We start from the raw sequence: 26081 nt of genomic DNA on the forward strand, positions 1-26081 counted from the left end.
CATTTCAATTTATTTGTTAACTTTAATTTTAAAATACAGTTAAGCCAAAATGTATAATGTAGTATTTTTATTTACACACAGTTAAACTAAAAAATCAATTTATAAATAAAACTCATTAGTCTACAATCAATTTGAATGAGTACGAAATAATACTTTCAAGATTTAAATAACATAAGTACTTAATGGATTTAATATAATAAATTATTTACTTGTTGTATGCTAATTTACAAGTAAAGTTAAGGTATCTGCATTAGGATTGTCAGTTTGTGAACAGGCGGCAACTATTAATTCTCTCTGTTGCCATGTAAATGTGTGTGAACGACGCGACAAAAACACAATAACAAAGTGTACTCTCTCAACATTGGTATTTGTAAATCATGAATCCATAACAGATTATACAACGTGACAAGATTACCGTTATTATTACGCATTCCCTTTTATTTCACCGACATTTATTTCAACGATTTTGACCATCAACATTTTCTGATTATCTTTACCAATATTTAATAACTGAATAATGATTTATTTATGTTTTCAAGTTAGTACCATAACCTATAATTAACAGTGATGTTTTATAGTCTTTGTTAGTAATATGTTAACGGTCTTTCGTAAATTGTAATGTATAAATATACAGTACAAAAACAATGTATTGCCGGTCCGCCAGATAGTCTGATGACTTTCCCGCCTCGGCTGCTTTGCTTATATCTGTGATTGCTTTCCTCCACTCCTGTCTGTTTAATTTAAATAAAATACCATTAATTGATATAATAATATGGACCTATCACATGCTTGCTTAAAAACATGGCGTGAGGAGCGCAATTTCCAACGACGATTACCGTTACAGATGATATCTATTATATTTATATTGTGTGAATTAGGCCTAAAATAAATTCATTCCCAGGAATTAGACTTACTATGAAGATATTTTAACATCCAGAATTGCATATTCTTTGTGCAAAATATAAGTAATGCCTTCAGATCTAAATAAGCAAACTTACTTAGTTGAGCAATGTCCTTGTAAGTTTTATTGTAGGCATAATCTAAAACAATTTTAGATTATGTACAGCCATCATTTAACCCACTATTGACAATGAACAGATGTAAGAACTTCAAACAAAACCGCGATATTCATAATAAGTAATTTGTACATCAGTAAATTCACAATATGTCTTGCTCTATTTATTCTGAAACTTTCTACGTACATGTACACTATGTGTAAAATGTTCCAAATCATTCGTATTTCTACATTCTAAATAATCACGAATATTCAAAGTAGGTCATAATCAGCGTAGTAATGATCAAAATCGATTTTATAATTCCTCATTATTGAATGTTAATGTTCTTATAAGATCATCAAGCATCACCAATTTTGACATATTCTGGAGTTGTAAAGTCTGTGCACAGATTCTCAATCCGCGTTTGTCGATGCAAGTATATGTTGCTTTGCACGGTTTTCTCTAGTAATTTCAAGAATGACTCAAAACACAATTAAAAGTACACATGGATCAGGCTATAGTTGATGGATATTTCTACTGTCTAATAAAAGGAATTTCTATTTTTATACCATTTCTCTGACGATCTGTGTTCGTCTTCACAAGATTATACGTACATGTTTGTTTCTTTACTTAAGAGAAATGAAACTATTAAATTGGTTTTGAATTGAATATTCGTGAGAATTCATTAGTATCAATACGCATGCAATATCCATATTTAACAGTGTTTTTAATAGTACAAATGTTAGCAATAAATTCACAGTTGCATAAATCATCGAAACACTCGTCAAAATGACTATTTAAAAAGCCATTGAAATAATCGGAATACTGATGTAATCCTACTTTTGAAAAATCAATCTATCGTCATCCTAAAGCCTATATAAAAATTCCTTGTAAATATTGAAGAACATTCAATCGTTAAATGTTAATGGATTTATTATTTTGATATCTTTGAGTTCATGGCCCTTACAAGTAATTGTCATTTCGTAGTGTTTTCTCTTTTCGTGAAATGTGTTGTCTGCATTGCAGTGCTGTAAAAATCAGAGAAGTGCCGTCGTAGCAGACGTAGCTAGTTTTCCATTATTCTTTCTAATGGCTATTTTCACTGATGCTGTGTCGACAAAAGCGCGAATGGGTAACTGTCAGAAATCATTTTTTCTACTTGTAAACCCTATTTCCTTTTACTCGTGGGACGCTGTATTAGCCCAAGAACTGAACATTAAATTGCGTAAGCCTACCAATTCATAGTTGAGCAAACCCCGGAGTCAATGTTTTATACAATAAGTCACAATAATCCTTACAGGTAATATTCAAGTGGCGCACCATCACATAAATGTCCAATATACAGCCATGTAAACGAGGTTCATGCAAACGACAAAGTACAGTGAAGCCAACGGGAATGGTCACTTATATTAATTAAATAAACTTAAAGCGTCTAGAATTTCTAATTGCAATTGGATGTGAAAATAAGTACATCTCAATTGCTGAATTCAGCAAATAATCATACTACGCCGTTTTATTACTTGATTAATTTGTCTTTGGTAGTTGGTCAATATCCTTTTTTTTTCTGTTATCTAATTCATATAAAACAAATTGCGTTTAGTTAAATGGAAAGTTAATGCAAAACTACCTGTCGTCACTCGTCAAATAGGAATAGATGTATAATTACACTTACACGAACATGTCATAAATCGTTTGTTCACAAACAAAATGAACAATGAAAACATTTATTATATTCAAATTATATGAGATTGAACTGGTTTATATGTCTTGTTTTCACATTAAGTCTCGCCAATGGCTATTACATTATCGCCGCAATAAACTATTGAATATTTATAGTTTTTGTAATTATTTGTAAATTCAGACAGATTTACGTTGAGACGTTACGGGTTACTTTGTAAAACGAAATAAAGTAGTTTAGGAGTTAGATTACTTAAATTTAATCTATACTATCTCTTATTGTAAACATCTCTTTAGGCATTTCATTTCAATTAAAGGCAATTTAACGAGAATTGAGTATATTTTACTCTTAGCCGTGATATTGTACTTTAATATACAAAATACAAGGTCATTGGAAATTTAGAATTAAATGATCAGCATCGCATTGTTTTTCTTTTGTAGTTACTTAAATGTATTACAATTCATTATTACAAAGATAAATACATTAATTGAACACAAATAATTACAGGAGTAATAACATCTGAACTCTTATACACTGAATATAAAATAGGTTTAATCTCCATCTGATTAGATATATGTATAAGTTAAACTAAGAAAGTCGATAGATGTATAGCATTTAATGAAATAATGTTAAATTTGAATTGTTACGGATTGAATATAAACATTTATAATACAAATCACATAATTTCCATCTGGGCTTCCTCATATTATGTGAAGCTTCTGGAACAGTGAGTTTAAATCGTTGTATACGTCTCAGAATTTATATTAAAGGATTTTCCAGTAAATTCCAAAAATGCTAATAATTTGCATAGCAGAATGTTAATATATGTAATGTGTATATATGTTATTTCTCATTAGGGCATGCACTATCTACATAACTCGCCATTGGAAACACATGGCAATCTCAAGTCATCGAACTGTGTTGTGGACAGCAGGTTTGTCGTCAAGTTAACAGACTTTGGCTTAACAACATTCCGAGAAGTATATGATGAAGCTGTCGATCCGGATGATGAATTCAAATATTATCAACGTACGTATTATTTTAAAAAAGTTTCTAAGTTAAAATAAAATGTGAGAATTTGTTTGTACATAACGACACACTGCGTCAGTTAGTTTTCAAAACAATATACAGTTAAAATTATATCTTATTTGGTTTATATTCAGATATTATACTATATGTATCTCATTAGAAAAAGGATTTTTAACATATCAGTAGTTCTCACTCTACGCAAAGTCAGGACATTCTGTTCCTATCACGACATATAACATATTTAGCTGCGTTTAGCTGTAAGTTTATCGGAAGTCTATATAGAAGTTCATCAGATTTATATTATTCATATATCATCAGAAAATATACGCATTTGCTTTGGGTCAATTTAAGGACAGCGCACTAATGTAAAAAGTGTACCTTTATATTAAATAAGTTGTTGGGCATTAACTATACATTACTATAATAATTGGCTTCTGGTGGGTAATTACAGTGCCTCAATTCAAAGTGATATAAAAAATGACAGTACATCTTAACGAAAAACATGACTTGTGTATGATTATGATACCTTGTATGCGAGAGGTCGCAATTGCTGTTCATCACAATATATTTGCATTTTCTCTCTCTATACGACTAAAGATACGATAGAAGGCATTTGTTCCAAAATGAGCATTGTTTTGGAAAATTATCTTATTTTATACAGCATGTTTCAGGATTAGTTAATTGTTCCAAACCTATCATTTCATCCGCCTACACAATCTCCAATTATAGTTCTGTTTCTTTTTATCTTAGTTTTTTCCATTTAGCAATAACATTTTTTTTCTGTACGATTAAGAAATCTTAACTGTAATATCAAACTATTCATCTGTGATGAGAATCGCTGGTTGAAAGTGGTTTGAAGAAAATCCTGAACAACCGGCATCACAAACGATAAGGATTTGTTTGAAGATGACATTTTCACAAATCTATACCAAGGACATTACTATCTTTCCTCTCATCAGTCACAGACTTTATATACTTCAGGCAATAAGTGGGATGGTGAAATAATAATTACCATTCCATTGTATTCACGTTTAATAAGTCTGCAATCACTCTTGTGTTTCTAATATAGAATCGACAGATTGAACTATAATTATTTTATCTACCTGTTTTACTATTATTGAATTTAATCATCTCTGAATTGTACGTTTTCTCATCTCACAACTCTATGTCTATATTGTTATGTTAAAACGTATACTATTTTATTTGATGATTTGTGATACATGTTTTGATAGTTTTTTTGGTTTTTTTTGGTCCACCTTTAGTTCTCATTTAGTGGTATTTGTGATTGTATTATTCGTTTATAGTCGATATTGATAATCCTTGAACTGCGTTATTACATTCAATTTTAATCTACTTTTACCAACTAGATCTGCTACTGCATTTCAGTAATCGTTGTTAGCGTAATTTCTATAGCACTTGTCTAAGATTAAATTACTTCGAGATAATTCCCATGAACATTGGAAAAAATAAATCGAATCACGAGTTGACATTTGTAAATGAGATGTTATTAAACATGGACATGCACATCTGAATCTTAGGCTAACTAATACTATACTGGACATGGATCCTTACGTCTGCTGCAAGTCGGCTATTTGAAACCAATTATCTGAGAACAATGAAACATGAATAAGCCTATTATTTGCATGTGTTCTCCAGTATGTTGTCCAGAAAAAAGCATCAACAAGATATTAGTTCTTGTACAATATAATTTTAACAAAACTGGTACTTATTAATATAATACAGATCTCCCTCCAATTAAAAGTATTCCAGTTGAAGACCGCTGTACTCCACCCTAGTTGATTGCCCATATTTTACTATTAGGCCTAAATGTTCCTTTTGTTTCCTTTAATTAAAGGCCAAACACCACTGAACATTTTCCCAATTTTCTCTCCAATTAAAGACCACTTTAAAATCAACTTTTAAAATTAATGCATTTTTAAGGTAGAACAGCCATTACAAATTCAAAAAAGAAGAAGAATGAAAATCAGACAGATAGGAGGAGCCGTATGGTATAGCATTTTGATGGCTAATTTAATTGTTGTTTACTCAAAATAACTAAACATTACATGATCGTAGTCAGTTTAACTACAGCTGTTGCTGCTATTGCCAGCTAAATATGTGATAGCATTCTCATGGAACAAACAACACCATGTGTCTAATAATAATTATACTAATTACTAATATTCATTTTATATTTGATAGAAAAACTATGGACAGCACCGGAACTTCTTTGTCAACCAGTAAAAGGTGGTACACCAAAAGGAGATGTGTACAGCTTTGCTATAATAATACAAGAGATTGTTCACAGAGAAGGAGTTTTTTGGCTGACCAGCATGGACCTGTCTCCTAAAGGTAAACTTAAAAATAAACTGGTATTGTAAAACAAATGGTATCATGAAACGTGTAGACATCCATCTACTGAAACACACTCGTTTTGGCATGTCATAAATGCATAACATACAGGTACCACCTTCGCCATCTTACATATACAATTCATGTGTCTACATACATTCCTTAATACATTTACATATGTTATGTAATGTATGTGTAATTCAAAGTATTACTATATGTCATAGTTCAGGTTAACAGTTCATTTATGTCATCAATTGTCCATGTTAACATTACTGATGATGACGCTACATGATATACCGCCATTGCTCGCAACATTAACCAACTTGTACAATGTGGCATAAGCTAACATAAATTGCAACGTTAAGTCTTGCATCATAAATCTTAGACTCACTGACATTAACTATAATTATTAACCTGTATAATGTAAAGAATTAGATTCGCCCTAAATGTTTTGATTCAGAAAGCAAAATTATTCTTTGAAACTTTGAAATTTTACTAGAAACTTTAGACTCGGTAATCTGTGCTTGACGCGGTAATCTGTGCTTGACGCAGAAGTTCAAAGTTGTTTAATTTAATAGTCTGAAATAATAGTTCCTATGTTTAATTCCGTATCGCTGTTCACCTCATTGATCACAAGATACTTTGTGGATTTATTCAATTTAAATGTATAACTCGCAGCCCTAGGTATGAACAGAAATAGTAAGAAATCCAGAATTTGATTTCTCAAACTTTAGGGATGGACAACGTGTAACGCATTGTTTACAAATTGACATAAGGACATTTTGGTAGCCCCTGCAGGCTTGACATCAGTATCAATAACTTGGATTATGCAACTAATACGCCTCCACGAGTTATTTAGTTATTTCAGATTATACTAAATAATATCAGAAAATAAAATTCTCTCTCCCTCTTACCATATTCTGAGGATTACCAAAAATGTTTACTAGTATTATTATTTGATTTTACTTACAGAAATTATTTCACATGTAATGCAAGGAACTGCTGCATTTAGGCCAACTCTTGACAGAGCCATGTGTCCTGATGATCTGTTTCTACTTGTGGAAAAGTGCTGGGCAAATGATCCGAATGTTAGACCAGACTTTGCTTCTATCAGAACAATCATACGTAAATTCAACAAGTAAGTATATTTTGCTGAAGTTATTACTTTTATATATTTTTTTAAACAAAATTTAATCTACATTTTATTTATTATTTATTAAATGATTATAAAATGCTATTTACGCTTTTTAACCTTAAATATCGTGTTAAAGTTTATGTTTAATGAATTTAAAATATTGTTTACTTTTGAGAAGAATAAATATTAAGAAAAAAAAATATTTACAGTTTAGGCCTATAAAATAATTACCTTTATGCCAGTTAATAATGGTATTTAATATATATTTGTAAATTTAGGCTATAGAACATCCTTTGAAACAATACTTTTAAATAGAAACGTGCCGTACACGTTTAGAAAATGGAACAATGTTATTCAAAAATTCAACAAGATCAAAATTCATCTGAAAGTATAGGATTTATACAGAATACACTTTAAACAATTAGAATAGATTAATAAAGTGGCTTCTGTAATTGTTTGTCTGAAATGTAAAGCGTTGTGGCGTACACAACAAAAACTGTAATGTTAAGTGAACCCTCGGGTGCCAAATGCCATGACATGTGTAATTTTGGATTTCGTTGATATACGTTGCCTCAGTGGATAGTGTTTCCACTTCTTGATCAATTTGTACATTTTTTTTAAACAATATCAATTGTGATTAAACGTTCATAGGTTACTTCTTGAGGCAATGTCATCTCTATTTTGATAATGTGTTTTTAGTTATATCGTAAAAGCACCACACTTACATGGTTAAAGAATACAGTAAGAGTATTGAACTAAGACATGTTTCTTATTATATCAAATTAGTTAGTGAATCTTCCGATATTTGGGAGACGTTTGTGTGGGTAAATCATAATTGTAGTATGTTGTAAATAAATATAAGCCAAGCGATGACATTATGTAGGGATAAAGAATGATAAATATCGTGCTACCAATATAAGCCAAGCGATGACATTATGTAGGGATAAAGAATGATAAATATCGTGGTACCCATGGCGACGAAAACAGCTATTGATGATTCTTCTAATATCTTGTTGCGTACATTAGTGTTGTGTACAATACAAATTACTGTAAATCATTTTTTTAGGTCTGAGGGTGGTGCGTTGGTTGACACACTCTTGAAGCGAATGGATAAATACGCCTCGAACTTGGAATCGCTGGTTGAAGAGAGAACCTTACAATTTCATGAAGAAAAACGAAAGTCTGAAGAACTTCTTTATCAGATATTACCCAAGTAAATATACGTTACTATCTTATAGTTACTACGTATCACATTTTATGGGTAATTTCCATAGAAAAAGAAAATGAACATCTATAAATAAGAGAAGCTATATTCATTGAAATTATATATCACATCATTAATATTAGATCGAGTGTTGTAATCAGGATAATAATGACCTTTTTATTGGATTTAATATGAATTTCGAATTTGTTCACCTTATGGGCGGTAGTGTGTGTACGAGACTGAAGTCTTCGGCTACTTTATGAACACCCATGAGACAAACACTATTTTAATTCTCCAAGATTTTAACACCTTTCACATTTTGTTTTCTATAAAATAACCTGGTAACACCAAAGTAGGTTAGTTCATTTTCTTTGAATCTTTACAAATTTAATATGTGGATTGATCAGTTTCTTAAACTAGTCGTAATAAAGATACATTAATATTGTCATCCAATTTAACGATTACGTAATAAAACTTGCAAATTTTACATTTTATTGTTAAATTACCATAGATAATTGTATACCCGACACATGTGTTTTATTAAATTTGAATTTTAAAATGCCCTATAAATTGAATACCGTGGTTATTGCGTGAATTCGGAAGATTTCTATACGTCTTCGAATCAATTTAATATATAAATAAATTACTGTATCTGACATAGAAACAATTTATTTTATCGTCGTATTGCTTATTTAAATAGAGGCCTTATTTGGATGGTATAATAGAGAGAATAATTGTATTATTATTTATAATTGCTAAATGTTTGTAATCTCCAGCATGTAACCGGTCGATGGAACAAACAATTTATATAGGCCTATATATATATATAAATCCAAAGCCATTTTACTGAAAATAATGACAATGTTGTGGGTATCAGTGACTGGATCTCAATGAAGATACAAAATAAAATATAAAAAAAAGGCTAAAAAAAAAAAAAGTCAAAAATATATATATCTTTCCAAGTAAACTGTTTTATAAACCAATTTGATATCCTGATAAAGAGACTAAATAGTTTGCTCTCAACAAATATTTGTTTATTGCGGTATATACTACAGATTATTTGTATTTAGTTTTACATAATATTTGTCATTTATTTTCGAACAATCATTTAAATTTCGAACAAACAGTTAATTAACAATTCTACTTTTTTTCTAGGTCAGTAGCACAAGAACTGAAGCAGGGTCATGCTGTGAGACCTGAAGCGTTTGAGAGTGTCAGTATTTATTTTAGTGACATTGTAGGCTTTACAAAGCTTTGCTCTCTGATCAAACCTATTCAGGTAAGTCGACATTTATCGTTTAAAATAAATTGCAAATGTACTCATTCATTGATTTGTATTTGTTTACATAGTACTGAATTTAAATGATTGTCTGTTTACCTTACCTATTCAAACGCATATGTATACACATAGGTCGTATTGTTTTCTTTTAAATGTTATTGGCAAACAATTTCTCATAACATGACCTAATCATTTTTTCGTTTTACGAACCTGCGATCTACATTACAGTAGAGTATGTTTATATGATTCTTTTTGGTTTTTTAAATAGGTTGTTGATCTTCTTAACGACCTGTATACCTGTTTCGATGCTGTTATTGATAACTTCGATGTATATAAGGTAAGTTATAGCTCGTGTTTTAGCTTCTTAACTCGCTTTATAGAATCAAACACCAATCAGTTCTTTTTAAAAATAGATAGAGGTACATATGTTTATATATTATATGTTATATATTCAACCTGTATGTGATAGCTTATATGATGGCGTTTAAACAGTATAGCTACCAGATCCAGATATATGAAAAACAACATTTAAAGTTTCGTGATAACACATGCCTAAATGCTCCTCTTCAAAATAAAATGTTACACATACTTGTATCCAATTTCCTTAAAAGCGACTTTTGAAGAATGAACGAATTGTTAACACCATCTACATTACATTCGACCATGTGAACGTTTTAGTAATTCTTTGTAGATAACATTCAAATGTTAATAGGCTTCATCTATCATTATTTAACTCATTCTAAGGAGAACGTTGATTATTTTCTCACACATATTTTTTTTCTAACAGTTTTCTCCTTGAATGAAAACTTTATCAATAAAACATTCATTTGATATTTTTGAATATTACACACCATGATAAAAATTAATCATTTGCGGGAATATCTGATTTGAGACATGGCGAACTTATCAGGACCATCTCTCATTCTTAGATTGTATTGTGGAAATGTGACCATGTTCTCCAAAGTCTCCAATTAACTAATGATTTGTGTATAATAATAGTAATAATAATAAGAAAAGACAATTAGTATAATTATGATATATAAATGTTGGTATTTATCTCAAGATTTATCCTCAACAAAAATAGTTAATTTCCTGAAACAGAAATACAATTTGTAACCTTTCCATATCTGTTATTCTATGAACTAGTTGATCATCTAACCCTTTATTATTTATACGCAATTCGCTACTACCTATCTTCTCTGAATATTTACGAGCATTGTCTCAAGTTTTATTTGAAAGTATGGTAACAGATATTATCTTTGTCTTTCTTCTGTAATTGACACGTACACCTGTATGTATCACTGTTCTCAAAGGTGGAAACTAAATATACTAATTTATTACCGTTGTATATTGAAGTTTTATTGCACTAGGTACAAAAATAATATCTTTCACGTAACGGAATATAAATATTCCTGTCTTAAGATTCTTGTGCTCTTTCTCATAAATATTAAAGTCAAGAACAATAAAGATTTTATTTACAATTAAATTGATAGAGCAAACTTTTCTAAATATTTTCTCATATTACCTTTCTAAGTAAGGTGTTGGTGCCATTGGAAATAGACTGATTTAATGGTAAAGTGAGGTTTTTGGTATTTGCGATGTTCCAAACTTTACCTCCTTTTGGCAACACATTGTTTTCAAAATGTAAAACTAAGTTTTAATTGTAAGACTGTCATTTGTTTCAAATATCGAAGCAGTCTTCTTCATATCATTTGACATGTTAGGTACTTTTTTTAATCTAAGCATAGCAAAGGCAATGGGCCAAAACAGTTAGATGTTTTTTCAATTTCCTTTGGCAAAGTGCTTTGTATAACATTTTTATTGTGTCTGCAAGTTTTAGTTAACACGTCACATTGAATACTTATTCGTCTTTTACTAAAAAGTTAGGAAATACAATATATTCTGGTATTGACATAATATAATGTTAATAATAATAATAATGTTTGCGTACATATGTTTGCGTACATCGGTCACTATATATATAAAATGCCTTAAATAAAAACCTGTTTTTTTTTTTATTCCTGTTAATCTATTCGCTTAGGTATTCATAATTAACGGTTTAACTCCGTCACCCGTTAACTATACTTGGCGCTGTTATATAGATATAACATGTTTTGTCATAATACCGATTGTTATATCTTAGGTTGAGACAATTGGTGATGCCTACATGGTAGTGTCCGGTCTGCCAATACGCAATGGTGATTTCCACGCACGTGAGATTAGCAGAATGGCCATTAAGTTACTGGAAGCTGTCAAAACGTTTAAAAGCTGCCATCTCGAGAATCATGATAAGTTGAAATTAAGAATTGGAATTCATTCAGGTATTTTTTTTTTTATAAATCATTTTTCTTTCACTTGATACATTTTACGCAGATTATACTCTTAAATGATGGCTTGAAGCGAACAATCCTTTAAAACTAAAATATCTTGTATAACATGTAGCCAAATATGGATATACACATGACATACAAGTAAATAACGGATACATAATATTTTGTGATTGTTTTTAGGTCCATGTGTTGCTGGAGTTGTTGGCTTGAAAATGCCTAGATACTGTTTGTTTGGTGACACTGTAAATACTGCCTCAAGAATGGAATCTAATGGTGAACGTAAGTGATATTATTTATACAGTACATGTACAGTCAAACTTAATTGAATCTAGGATCTCGGTTGTGATATTATTTATACAGTACATGTACAGTCAAACTTAATTGAATCTAGGATCTCGGTTGTGATATTATTTATACAGTACATGTACAGTCAAACTTAATTGAATCTAGGATCTCGGTTGTGATATTATTTATACAGTACATGTACAGTCAAACTTAATTGAATTTAGGATCTCGGTTGTGATATTATTTATACAGTACATGTACAGTCAAACTTAATTGAATTTAGGATCTCGGTTGTGATATTATTTATACAGTACATGTACAGTCAAACTTAATTGAATTTAGGATCTCGGTTGTGATATTATTTATACAGTACATGTACAGTCAAACTTAATTGAATCTAGGATCTCGGTTGTGATATTATTTATACAGTACATGTACAGTCAAACTTAATTGAATCTAGGATCTCGGTTGTGATATTATTTATACAGTGCATGTACAGTCAAACTTAATTGAATTTAGGATCTCGGTTGTGATATTATTTATACAGTACATGTACAGTCAAACTTAATTGAATCTAGGATCTCGGTTGTGATATTATTTATACAGTACATGTACAGTCAAACTTAATTGAATCTAGGATCTCGGTTGTGATATTATTTATACAGTACATGTACAGTCAAACTTAATTGAATCTAGGATCTCGGTTGTGATATTATTTATACAGTACATGTACAGTCAAACTTAATTGAATCTAGGATCTCGGTTGTGCTATTATTTATACAGTACATGTACAGTCAAACTTAATTGAATCTAGGATCTCGGTTGTGCTATTATTTATACAGTACATGTACAGTCAAACTTAATTGAATCTAGGATCTCGGTTGTGATATTATTTATACAGTACATGTACAGTCAAACTTAATTGAATCTAGGATCTCGGTTGTGCTATTATTTATACAGTACATGTACAGTCAAACTTAATTGAATCTAGGATCTCGGTTGTGCTATTAGTTATACAGTACATGTACAGTCAAACTTAATTGAATCTAGGATCTCGGTTGTGCTATTATTTATACAGTACATGTACAGTCAAACTTAATTGAATCTAGGATCTCGGTTGTGATATTATTTATACAGTACATGTACAGTCAAACTTAATTGAATCTAGGATCTCGGTTGTGCTATTATTTATACAGTACATGTACAGTCAAACTTAATTGAATCTAGGATCTCGGTTGTGATATTATTTATACAGTACATGTACAGTCAAACTTAATTGAATCTAGGATCTCGGTTGTGCTATTATTTATACAGTACATGTACAGTCAAACTTAATTGAATCTAGGATCTCGGTTGTGCTATTAGTTATACAGTACATGTACAGTCAAACTTAATTGAATCTAGGATCTCGGTTGTGCTATTATTTATACAGTACATGTACAGTCAAACTTAATTGAATCTAGGATCTCGGTTGTGATATTATTTATACAGTACATGTACAGTCAAACTTAATTGAATCTAGGATCTCGGTTGTGCTATTATTTATACAGTACATGTACAGTCAAACTTAATTGAATCTAGGATCTCGGTTGTGCTATTATTTATACAGTACATGTACAGTCAAACTTAATTGAATCTAGGATCTCGGTTGTGATATTATTTATACAGTACATGTACAGTCAAACTTAATTGAATCTAGGATCTCGGTTTTTAAAGTTAGGCTTTAGTTAAGCTTGTACATAACTGATTCGATTAAATTATACATCCTTATTTAAATATTATGAGGAAGTTTAGATTCGCATTCGCACAACAACCACCATTGTAGAATGCTGCATAATAAAGCTGTTGTCGCCGCCGCGTGTGTTGTCTTATGCCTAACAGTTAAATCGTCCTTACCCCCATGTAGAAGACAGTAGTGGTTTAGTTTCGATCAAATGTTAGGTCAAATTGAATAACTAGTATGTGACATATGGCATATTCAACAACAACAATTATTTGTTTTTTGGGACAATATATATTTAAAGAATACCTATCATTTAATTTACATTTGTTTTAATTTACCGAAAATAAATTTTACGGAAATTAAATTTTGCCGAAATTAAATTTTAAATTAAATGTTACATATCCACAGCACTGATGATCCACATAAGTGAAAGTACGAAGAATATATTAGAATCATTCGGTACATTTGTTCTGAAATATAGAGGAGAAATTGAAATGAAGGTGAGTACATTGTGACATCCTATTTGATTTTAATTTGATATATAAATATATGCAAGATAAAGTACAGCAATATAAAATTGATTAAAAAAACACGTAAGGACTGACAAATGAACATAAACCTGCATGCCTACAATCCGCGTACGGTATTTCTATCATTTCAAAATACTAATAAGGAATACATAGAATTCAAATGAATTTGGAATTGTCTGAAACTTATTTAATATTTTGAATCTTGATATTGCATATCGAGAATATATTGAGTGCTTGGTGACGTCATGTTTTCTGTCTTTATAATACATGCGTATACAATATTGTTAATAACATGAAATATGAACATAGATTCACCCATAGTTCACATTTGGCGTTTATTATGAGGATATGAGGCAAAATATATGAGCACCAATGATAATCAGTTGTAGGTTCACGTTTGGTGAAGCATACAGGGCCTGTAAATTCCGCGTCAAAACCGTAACGAATATTTTAATGATAGAACTATTTTTTGTTCACTTTAGGGAAAGGGGTTTCAAAAAACGTACTGGCTGCTAAATGAGATGCCAAAAAATGGAATTACAGATTTCAAATATAAGGAGTTATCAGTTTGAGATACTCGGAGAGTAGATAACTTATTATTGTATGATATCACGTGTATCGTAGCATTGTCTATAGATACGTACAGAAAGCGGTCTCATTCAGCAGGTAGAAGTTCATCACTATTTGCAGTAACTGTATAATGATTTTTTTCAAGTAAAGAAGATAAAAACAAACAAAAAGTTTTAAGAAGACTTTTATTGAGGTGGAAAATTGTTTTAAAAGACAATACGTTCGCGGCGTCTGACGCGCTCTATGAACTTGTTTATATTTGTAAACATTTTAAATCTATACAAATTATTCTGTTCACATTGCCGAGAGTACAGTGCTTCTTTGACTGTTTAATTCGTTATTATTCTATTATTATAGGAATATATTATATAGTAATATAAGATGTATTTTCTTTATATATGTGAGATACTGGTATTAAATAGACCTACAATTCAAATGTGTACAAATAGTATAATTTGTATATATATATTTTTTTCCGTTCTGATTAAAATCAATATAATAGAGCAGTATGTTTTATTTAAAAATAACAGGATTATTACAGAAATATGTTTGCTGGCAACTGGCACTTTTTATGGTTGGCTACCAAGTGCTTTCCTTCTACCTTTGTATAGAAACTATATGTTTATACATAGTACTTTTTGTAAATTTTAATTGAACGATAGTAATATTATTGTAAGATAAATTGTGTTTGAACAGCTTATACATCACAGAATAAGATATACTGATGTATGTCATTCTACCAAAGACACGGAATTTAGAAAATATCGCTGGTAGATAGTGTCGGCGGAATGATAGGTTTAATAGGCTGAATTAATTACCCAACGTTTTTCTTGGATAGGCATGTTATTGTGTTGTATCATTATGTAAACGTGGTTCTGTTAAACACAGTACAACACTCCTAGATTCCCACTTCGTATACATTGCTTGCTGTTCCTAAATCAAACAATTTAACCAAAAAGGAGATAAATTATACATTTTGATGATTGTTAAATTGACATACATATTATATATATATATATATATATATATTATACATTATATTTAACTATATAACGTAAATTTCTTAAGTGTAATGTAGATACAATTTTGAATATTAATTAATATTCAAACATGAATATGTATATTAACTTTGTTGTATATTTCGATTTGACAGTGTACGTATTCCTCCGCTGTTTCTTATGTTATTATGATCTTATGTGAACGTTTTATTTCAATTTATATTTTTAACTTATAGTAATAAAATAGTGCATTATATTTACACATTATTCTCATTCTCTGCACTTTACAAGTTAATTTTATATTTTTTGTATAAAACAATACTTTTTGATAATTAAAATAAAAACGTATGGTTGATGATGTATTGAATGATGATTGGACATAAATAAAGCTTGGTTACTACTAGGACTCAAAAAAGTACGTAAGCGCAACACAAGCGACAGTGATAATCCATCACTTGTGATTGGTCAAATTACTTGCGTTGCACCCCTACGTCATTGCGTTGTGTCCTAATGGGAACCAACAAGATGGCTTACAGTCAATCATAATATCATTACATGTTACCCGTCTTCCGCCATTATCACGTATAACCTTAGTTATTACAGCACAATATTTGTTTATTTTAAACAATTTTAAATTGATACTATTATGTATGTATATTATTAGAACAACATTTATTTTGTTGTAATATTATTATGGTGCAGATTGAAATATGTCCCTGTACTTGCTGTATGTATATACATGTTATACAACTATTGTAATTTAGTATAGAAAACAAATGTATGTGAAATAACCAGTTGCTTTTGTCACGTGATTTTGTGTTTTTACACACATAGAGACGTGGCATATACACTTGTCAGTTGTATATTAAAACTATATACAGTAATGTTGTATAACCACTTTTGAAACAATTCCGACAGTGTTACATACATACTCTTTTGGTGAACGTACTATTTCTATGACAGGATTACAAATGTGCTGAATATATAAATATTATATTCTTAGTTTTCTGCAAATATTTTGTGTGATAAAAGACAATTCATTATTGAGGGGTTTTTTCTAGGAATATTGAAAACTATTTTATAAATTGTAATAACGTACGGTAGTAGTTAAACAAAATAATACAATGAAAACTTGTATTTTCAAAGTAATTATTTATAAATTGTATTTTATCTTTATCTTATTATCTATGAGGAAAAGTTGGTTATGCGATGTTAAAGATATTGCTATTAATCATTGAGTGATTCAAACATATTATATATTTTATATTTTTCATTTAGTTTTTGATGTATAACTAAAGTCAATTCAATTCAAAATTTAATTTCACCACAATAGAAAAATAGTATATAGATAAATAAATATCAACATATAAATGTATAAGCCTATTCATCATCAGCCCTCTTGACACGTACGACAGTGTCTTATTTCAATCAACATTATTAAAATAAATAAGTTTAGTGGTGATCATGTAATCGTAGTATTTTAGTGGTGATCATGGAATCCTGGTACTTTTGTGGTGATCATGGAATCCTGGCACTTTTGTGGTGATCATGGAATCCTGGTACTTTTGTGGTGATCATGGAATCCTGGTACTTTTGTGGTGATCATGGAATCCTGGTACTTTTGTTTACATGAGACCGTCCGATTACCGATCATTTATATTTTAAAATACTCATCAATTTTGATTCGATTGATTTTACTTTCCGTATAGGCCTACTGTGATCTTTTAACTATATTTTGATTTTTCAATCTGATAGGAATGGAATAGTCGTGTTACATTATTTTACAAAATATTGGACTGACAAAATAATCTATAAAAAGGGGGTAGAATAATTTTTAATTCTTTGTAACCACTTGAAGTGTTTTATTGTGTATATTATAATAAATATGTGTATATATCTTGGTTTAATGGAGATTGTTGTTTATCTTTTTTATTCCAGGTACAGTACGTACATACATTTATGTCAACAAATAAAAAGGTCGAAATTTCCCTGGGATTTTTTTTTTAAATGGCCAAAATATCTTTTTTTAATTCAATTATTATGCAATGATATTGCCATATATGCACATATATTGCGTTGTCATCATCTTATGTCAAAAAATAATAGAGTCATAGTAACCATTTATGTCAAAACTATACTATAGCACAATTGACAGAACCCATTATTCGTCTCTGCGCATGTTTATTATGCAATAGTAACCATTTATGTCAAAAAATAAAAGGGTTGAAAATCGGCCATTTTTCGCAAATTTCCCTGCGCAAAGGGTACAGCTCAGTCTTCTCACTCGGAACGGTAAAGAACGCAAAAAGAAATGGACAAGAAATGGACAGAGTCATGTGTACTATAGTACAGGGATTTTTTCAAAAAAATTGCCAATTTTCGACCTTTTTATTTTTCGATAAAACTGACATAAAATTAACATGCGCAGAACTCATTAGTCGCCTCTGCGCATGTTTATTATGCTATAGTAACCATTATGTCAAAACTGGTTACTTATAGCACAATTAACATGCGCAGAACCCATTAGTCGCTTCTGCGCATGTTTATTATGCTATAGTTACCATTTATGTCAAAAAATAAAAGGGTTGAAATTTCCCTGTACTACAGTACAGGGATTTTTTCAAAAAAATGGCAAATTTTCGACCTTTTTATTTTTTTATAAAACTGGTTACTAATAGCACAATTAACATGCGCTGAACCCATTAGTCGCCTATGCGCATGTGTATTATGCTATAGTAACCATTTATGTCAAAACTGGTTACTATAGCACAATTGACATGCGCAGAACCCATTATTTGTCTCTGCGCATGTTTATTATGCAATAGTAACCATTTATGTCAAAAAATAAAAGGGTCGAAAATCGGCCATTTTTCGCAAATTTCCCTGCGCAAAGGGTACAGCTCAGTCTTCTCACTCGGAACGGTAAAGAACGCAAAAAGAAATGGACAAGAAATGGACAGAGCCATGTGGGGTCATTAAAACTGATTTGGACTGGGTCATTAGATAATGAGGAAACTAGACAATTGGCCAATGGGACCCAAGAATCTAGGAGGTTGTTTTGAATACCGGCATACTAAAAACTGTCAATTTTAGGGGTTTATCACATGATCGATGTATTAAATGAATAAAAATATTAAATAATAGAATAATAAGACTAAAATTTGTTGTTAAAAGTTGAGAAAGTCGAGATTTTTTTATCCAATTTTCGAAAAATCCTTGTACTACAGTACATGAATTTTGTTTTTTAAAACACGGTAAATTTGACTACAATATGTATGTTGTATTAATTGTTAGTTCTTTTAATATGACGAGACGTTTTTTGTTGTGTTTTTAGGGTGTGAACAATTGTCAATCAAAATTGTATATATATGTTACTTATATGTAACTATTTAAAAAACCCACCCTGACTTCTGATTGGCCAACCATATTCCAAGTAGTTTGATAAGTTAGCCTTTTTAAAAAATTGAGACAAAATTACCGTTAACTTTGTTTGGGGCTTTTTTTCTAGGCCACATGGTATCATAGGATATGTGTAACTGTAAGAGGAGTAACTAAAGGTTACTGGATAATAACCTCTATAGTACGAGTTATTATCAAAATATATTATTAGAATTGGTGGAATGAATTATTTGATTCACATCAAAATGAATTGTAGTGGAATTGCTCTTGAAATAAATATAAAATAATACAGGGATTTTTTCAAAAAAATGGGAAATTTTCGACCTTTTTATTTTGCGATAAAACTGGTTACTATAGCACAATTAACATGCGCAGAACCCATTAGTCGGCTCTGCGCATGTTTATTATGCTATAGTAACCATTTATGTCAAAACTGGTTACTAATAGCACAATTAACATACGCAGAACCCATTAGTGGCGTCTGCGCATGTTTATTATGCTATAGTAACCATTTATGTCAAAACGGGTTACTATAGCACAATTAACATGCGCAGAACCCGTTATTCGTCTCTGCGCATGTTTTTTATGCAATAGTAACCATTTATTCGACAATCGGCCATTTTTCGAAAATTCCCCTGTACTATAGTACAACAAAATTTCAATTTTCGACCTTTTTATTTTTCGAAAAAACTGGTTACTAATAGCACAATTAACATGCGCAGAACCCATTAGTCGCCTCTGCGCATGTTTATTATGCTATAGTAACCATTTATGTCAAAACTGGTTACTATAGCACAATTAACATGCGCAGAACCCATTATTCGTCTCTGCGCATGTTTATTATGCAATAATAACCATTTATGTCAAATATGGTTATGATAGCACAATTGACATGCGCAGAACCCATTATTCGACTCTGGGCATGTTTATTATGCAATAGTAACCATTTATGTCAAAAAATAAAAGGGTCAAAAATCGGCAATTTTTCGGAAATTTCCCTTTAAATGGCCAAAAAATCAACTTTTTAAAATTTAATTATTATGCAATAACATTGCCATATATGCACACATATTGCATTATCATCATCTTATGTCAAAAAATAAAACATTTTTCAAAAATAGGCCAAAATATGTACTTTTAATCTTTAATTATTATGCAATAATATTTCTGCATATGGGCATAATATTGTATTATAAACATCTTTGGCCATTTTTCGAAAATGTCATAATTTGGTTGATAAAAAAGAAGAAAACATAGCTGAGAGTAGTACTGTTTACTATACTGCAATGATACCAAGTAGCATATTATAAATGTTCAAAATATATACAATTAATTGGACAAAAAGCATAAACGCTCTGCGGCGTAATTGGGACGCTTTAAACGGTATTTCTATACCTATTAAGTACGCAAACTATTTTTGTTTAATGGTATTGAGTTTGTGTAACGTGTAGTCTAAATGGAAGACATTGACGGTGGCCTATCCATCCACCTTGTTAACAAGTACAAACTAGAAATAATTATATGAAAGACCAGAGTAAAAAAAAATATTGCTAAGCAAAACATTACAACCCATGTGAGCCTTATTCAAAATGTCCATTATTTCAATCTAATTTAGAAGTCAACTCTTGACCATACAAAAATACTACAGCGCATATTTTAATCCTTTGCTTACATTCTTTGATAAATGGGTAGGTTACTATTATATATTCCTAGGTTAACATAATAACCGTCTTTCCACCGCTTTCAGGAAGCAAATATTATCAGTTCTACCACTTCTTTTTAGTTTTTGGAAAGATAGAAAGCAATGCAGTACACTGTGTATAATAAAGACCAACAATAATTGAAGTCTTAGTAGCAGTATAGCTTTACATACAAATAAAATTAATTAAATATTAAATTGAGACACTAATTTACATTTTTAATGAAATAATACATGTTCATTAATATTACCTACTAAAACCCTGTTACCATTCAACATATATAAAATATACTGTACAATTTCAATACAACTTGTCCATAACAAAACATGGAAGAGAACTAAACACATTACTTGTATAGGATAGTCCAAGATCTATCAATCATGTTGTTTTATTTATTGTACAACTTGTCCATAACAAAACATGGAAGAGAACTAAACACATTAGTTGTATAGGATAGTCCACGATCTATCAATCATGTTGTTTTATTTATTGTACAATCCCACAAGCATCATTTATTGTGAATCTTTTTTACAAATTTCAAACAATAATTTCTTGTATATTAAATAAAATTATTAATTACACTTATAAAATAGGCCAAATGAATGGGTTTTTTTATAAATAAATAAATAAATAAACCAAAAATAAATTAGAAAAATACTGCTACAAAATGTGTGTAAAAATACTAGTGGTGGCAAAAGGCACAATATTTGAGATTAAGGAAGGCAAATCTAGAAGACATTATTGGCAATAAATATAGTATCATGTCAGTATTCATACCTTTTTTGGGTCACCAAAATGAAATATTACTTGTTTCTGTTCCTGCACATTCTACTAAGTACAAGAGAATACCATGTCCAAACTCATAGTCCACACTGATAATACTAACTTGTGTCCAAAAACATTTTTTTTTTGTCTTTTCTCTTTTACCAAAAAACATTTTATTTTTACAAAAACGTTTCTTTTGGAATGTAGCACACATCAAAATAAAATTATTTCTGGAAATTAAAAATTGTTATGACTGGATTTGAATTTGATTGTTTAAATTTGGTTTCTCTCAAATAATTTTCCACATTTAATTTTTTTTTTTCTTTATACCATTGTTGAATTGATTTATACATATTTCACCTTTGACCTTTTCATATAAGCCTTAGCTTCATATAATCAAGGTACAACTCTTAGAAAGAATACATATATATATATATTATTTTTATAATTATTGATCCTTATTATTATTTGTTTTAACATGCTAACCATTAAACGACATATCAAAGTCATCCACTATTAAAGGTTGATTATCATCTTCTATTTCATCTATTAGATTTTTCTTTTCATCTAAACTTAGTTGCGAGCCACTGTTTCGATCATTGTAAAGGGATCCATATGCTGGATTTGAAAAATTACTAGTCTGAAAAATGTAAAATTGTCATTATTATTATTATTTTAATATCTAATAAATAAGGATGATAGAAATGAGGATGAATTTCATTGTCTTATTGACTTATCAATAAAGAGGGAGCCCTTTATTTTGAAAATGTATATTTCTTATGGCTGCTCAATGATTTATGTTGCCTTTTTAAGGAAACACCAACTAAATTGTTTTGATAAATGTTGTTTATTTGTTTTCTTCCTTGATGTTCATTTTATCAACTATGTTTTGATGTGTTAATAAAGAATTAAAAGAATTGAATACAAACTGCTTACCTTTTCGATGTCCATTTCAAATGGAGATTCTAACAAGCCATCTTCATTATGTGGTTTATATATATACATTGGATTTCCAAAGTTTCTATCAGTGTCCGCAGAATCAAGCCTAGAATGTTTGAAGCCACCTAATAATCTGTAATCAAAAGATGCAAATAATGACTGCTGTAGGTTTGAGGTTATAAGCGAGTTTGATATAGAAAAATCAGTTCATACAAAACTATCTAACCATTATATATTATAATAATTAAATAAAACTAAAGAACCATCCTGAACTACTTTTATTCATAGATGGACTAGTGTCAAATTGGAGAGTGTACATGTAAAGAAAAACAACAAAAACATGTTTAAATACCTCTGTCGTCTGTAGCAGAACACAGCTCCGATGATGATTATAATCAAAATGAAGATAATAATTGGAATTGCAATTTGCAACGACCCTGAAAAAAGATTACAATTTTAAATTACTTAAAAGACCAACTAATTAAGTTATTAAACCATCATCATGGTGCCGTACGTATGAACGCCAGGCTAGTGATCTGAAGGTCATGTGTTTGAGTCCCACCTGAGAATAATTTAAATTTTGTTCACAAATATTCTCACATGTAAATTATTACTATTATCTTTATACAGAAATAGTATTATCATTAATCATCATTATCATCATCATTAAAAATCATTACCTGATTGCGATGAAGTCTGTTTTGACTTAGATTTTGACAACGATGTTTGGCAAGTATTTCCTGTAAAATCAGCTGGACAACTAGGATGTTAAAAAAAATAATAATTATTAAAAATTATGGATGGTTACATGTTATAAATATATACGTGTACATTATGTAAAAGCCTCAATGTAATTTAGAATAAAAAGGTTAGATTTTAAAGATGCCTTTCATTAGCAATTGAAGTTGTCCGACAGGCCCAAGAAAAAGAGCTTTACAGATTGGCCATAAGAAGGTTCTACAAGATAATATTGGTTAATTGTCTAAATAGTCTTAGAATAGTCATTCTTTCTTGCTAAACTATATGTACATTTTCTAGTGCCACAATAATACAGTATCACACTACCTGCAAGTAGGTCTTGGATCTTCCTCCTTCACTGTACAAAGTCCACTATTTTTACAATAGCCATTACAAAGATCTTTACCACACTGAGCACCAACATATTGAACTGGGCAAGAGCATTCTGCTACACTATCTAAAAATATGATATCACAAATTTAATTAGTTTACACACTAAATCTGATGATGTCGAAACCAATAGTGCATTTTCTTTGAGGATATTAGTATTTCAAATGTACACATCCCAAATCATAATAATGTCTTACAAAGGAAATCACAGACCTACATAAATACACAAATTACATTTTACCTTTCACTGTACAATTTCCTCCATTTCTGCAAAAGTTTACACACGGATTAATTTTTTGTCGTTCACAATTCTTTCCATAAAAACCTTCCAGACAACTGTAATAACAAAGTTTAATGATAATAAAATGTAATGATAGATTAGCTTTCTTTAAGTTAGAGACATTTCAATCAAACAAAAATCGGTTATAAAATGAATGAAGGGATGATGGATGGTAATCAATGGGTGAATAACAGATAGGATAGCCATAACAATTTTCTTATAAAAAAAAACATTTTTAAATAAATATAAGAAATAAATATAACAATGGTGTGTTTGAGTGACTATTATGATAACAAATTAAGCCAAAAATAGATGAGTAGATAAAATAGATACATTATTAATATATCACTTTTTTACCGCTGAAACCAAATAATTTAGAATGTCACGCATCAGAAACTCCCACATATCACAAATGAATGAAATGTTAAACTGTACATCACATGCATAATGTAATTACCAACAGAATGCACATTACACTAAATTATAATCCGTTAACATACCACCTACCGAATGCATGAATGACATAACAATGAGACATTAATCAATCAAGTTAAGAGGTAAAATACTTATCATTGCATGTTGTTTACAATCAAGGTAAGAGGTAAACTACTCATCATTCAGGGCTCGATTTAGTGCTAGCCCGGCGTACAATGGCTAGTAAAAACAGCTCCGGGCTACCTAAAGTATCTTCCTTTAAGCCCGGATGGCTAGTAGGTTGTGGGAACTCGAAATTGGGACGAAATGACCTCATAAAAATAACTCCAGCATAAAAGACATATGTCTTGGCAACATCAGCAAAAAAACCACTCGGGCGCTGCTGTGGCCATAACAAGTGATGATGTAGGCGGAGCCTCTCATAATCAAGCAAATTTTCCGAATTATGATTGGCCATTTATGTTTTTGTCAGAGTGTTGACAAAGTGCGAGGCAGCGAGGCACGCGAGGCAAGCGCGGCATGCCAAATATTTGTGCGAGGCATCATTTTATCATTTCCAAAAGTGCGAGGCATGTGAGGCATATAGTTTACAATTTCAAAAAGGTGCGAGGCATATCTTAACGTGCTATTATGCTATATTATAGGCCTAATAATCAATCGATACAAGCGTACCTAAATAGATTCGTGTATACACTCATCATGTTGTTTATTTTATTTTACTCACATGTCTCTCGAACATAGCAGAGTGAAAATAATATTTTGTCACACCCCTGCGCCTAGATCCGGTAGACCCGAGAGATGGAAAATCCCTCTTTACTATTTAGCAGGTAGCGGAATGATTCAGCCCTCAGCTCAGAGGATTGTGGTGCATTCCCCTCCTATAGCACGTGGTTTCAGCAGCAACGCACAGACTTCTCTCTGAGCGGCGTGCCAAAGACATTTTTTGACATTCCATTCTCTAGGAACAACACGTGTACCTCTCTCGCAAATAAAGTGAACAGCGATTGCCAGGACAAGTTCAATAACTGGCGGTGAATAAAAGGTAACTGATATGCCGATCCAATAACATGCCGCAAAGAAAAAAATTGCAACAGAATTCTGGAGCGCGTGTGAAAAAAGACTTGTAATACTAGGCCTAAAATTAAACTTTAGCTAATATGCTTAGCCCTAACCTAGATAAGAGGCCTATGTAGAAAATAATCTAATCAATTTTGATAAAATAATAATTGGTGTAATATTTAATAATGATACACTATTCCTGTTTTAGTAAGCTAGGTATATTACGAACGATTTTAATTTATTGTTGTCCATGTACGTACTAATAAAC

General features: G+C 30.5%; 2 protein-coding genes across 7 annotated transcripts in view; one reads left to right on the forward strand and one right to left on the reverse strand.

Annotated features, from left to right (window-relative positions):
- Positions 1 to 18016, forward strand: part of LOC140039958 (atrial natriuretic peptide receptor 1-like) — a 207977-nt gene extending 189961 nt beyond the window's left edge. For all 4 annotated transcript variants that reach the window (XM_072085547.1, XM_072085545.1, XM_072085543.1 and 1 more), the window contains exons 12-21: positions 3531 to 3702; positions 5905 to 6054; positions 7027 to 7192; positions 8256 to 8402; positions 9549 to 9672; positions 9941 to 10009; positions 11816 to 11993; positions 12183 to 12281; positions 14419 to 14510; positions 15023 to 18016. In XM_072085547.1, the coding sequence (XP_071941648.1) occupies positions 3531 to 3702; positions 5905 to 6054; positions 7027 to 7192; positions 8256 to 8402; positions 9549 to 9672; positions 9941 to 10009; positions 11816 to 11993; positions 12183 to 12281; positions 14419 to 14510; positions 15023 to 15112 (1287 nt within the window). In that variant the 3' untranslated portion in view covers positions 15113 to 18016. The remainder of the gene's footprint in view (positions 1 to 3530; positions 3703 to 5904; positions 6055 to 7026; positions 7193 to 8255; positions 8403 to 9548; positions 9673 to 9940; positions 10010 to 11815; positions 11994 to 12182; positions 12282 to 14418; positions 14511 to 15022) is intronic.
- A 2749-nt stretch (positions 18017 to 20765) lies between these two features.
- Positions 20766 to 26081, reverse strand: part of LOC140039970 (low-density lipoprotein receptor-related protein 1-like) — a 75245-nt gene continuing 69929 nt past the window's right edge. For all 3 annotated transcript variants that reach the window (XM_072085561.1, XM_072085560.1, XM_072085559.1), the window contains exons 81-86: positions 24281 to 24375; positions 23977 to 24106; positions 23592 to 23671; positions 23264 to 23348; positions 22909 to 23044; positions 20766 to 22612 (exon numbers count right to left, since the gene is read on the reverse strand). In XM_072085561.1, coding sequence (XP_071941662.1) covers positions 22454 to 22612; positions 22909 to 23044; positions 23264 to 23348; positions 23592 to 23671; positions 23977 to 24106; positions 24281 to 24375 — 685 coding nt within the window. In that variant the 3' untranslated portion in view covers positions 20766 to 22453. The remainder of the gene's footprint in view (positions 22613 to 22908; positions 23045 to 23263; positions 23349 to 23591; positions 23672 to 23976; positions 24107 to 24280; positions 24376 to 26081) is intronic.

The sequence above is a fragment of the Antedon mediterranea genome, chromosome 2, assembly GCF_964355755.1.
Source record: "Antedon mediterranea chromosome 2, ecAntMedi1.1, whole genome shotgun sequence".
NCBI classification, from domain to species: domain Eukaryota; kingdom Metazoa; phylum Echinodermata; class Crinoidea; order Comatulida; family Antedonidae; genus Antedon; species Antedon mediterranea.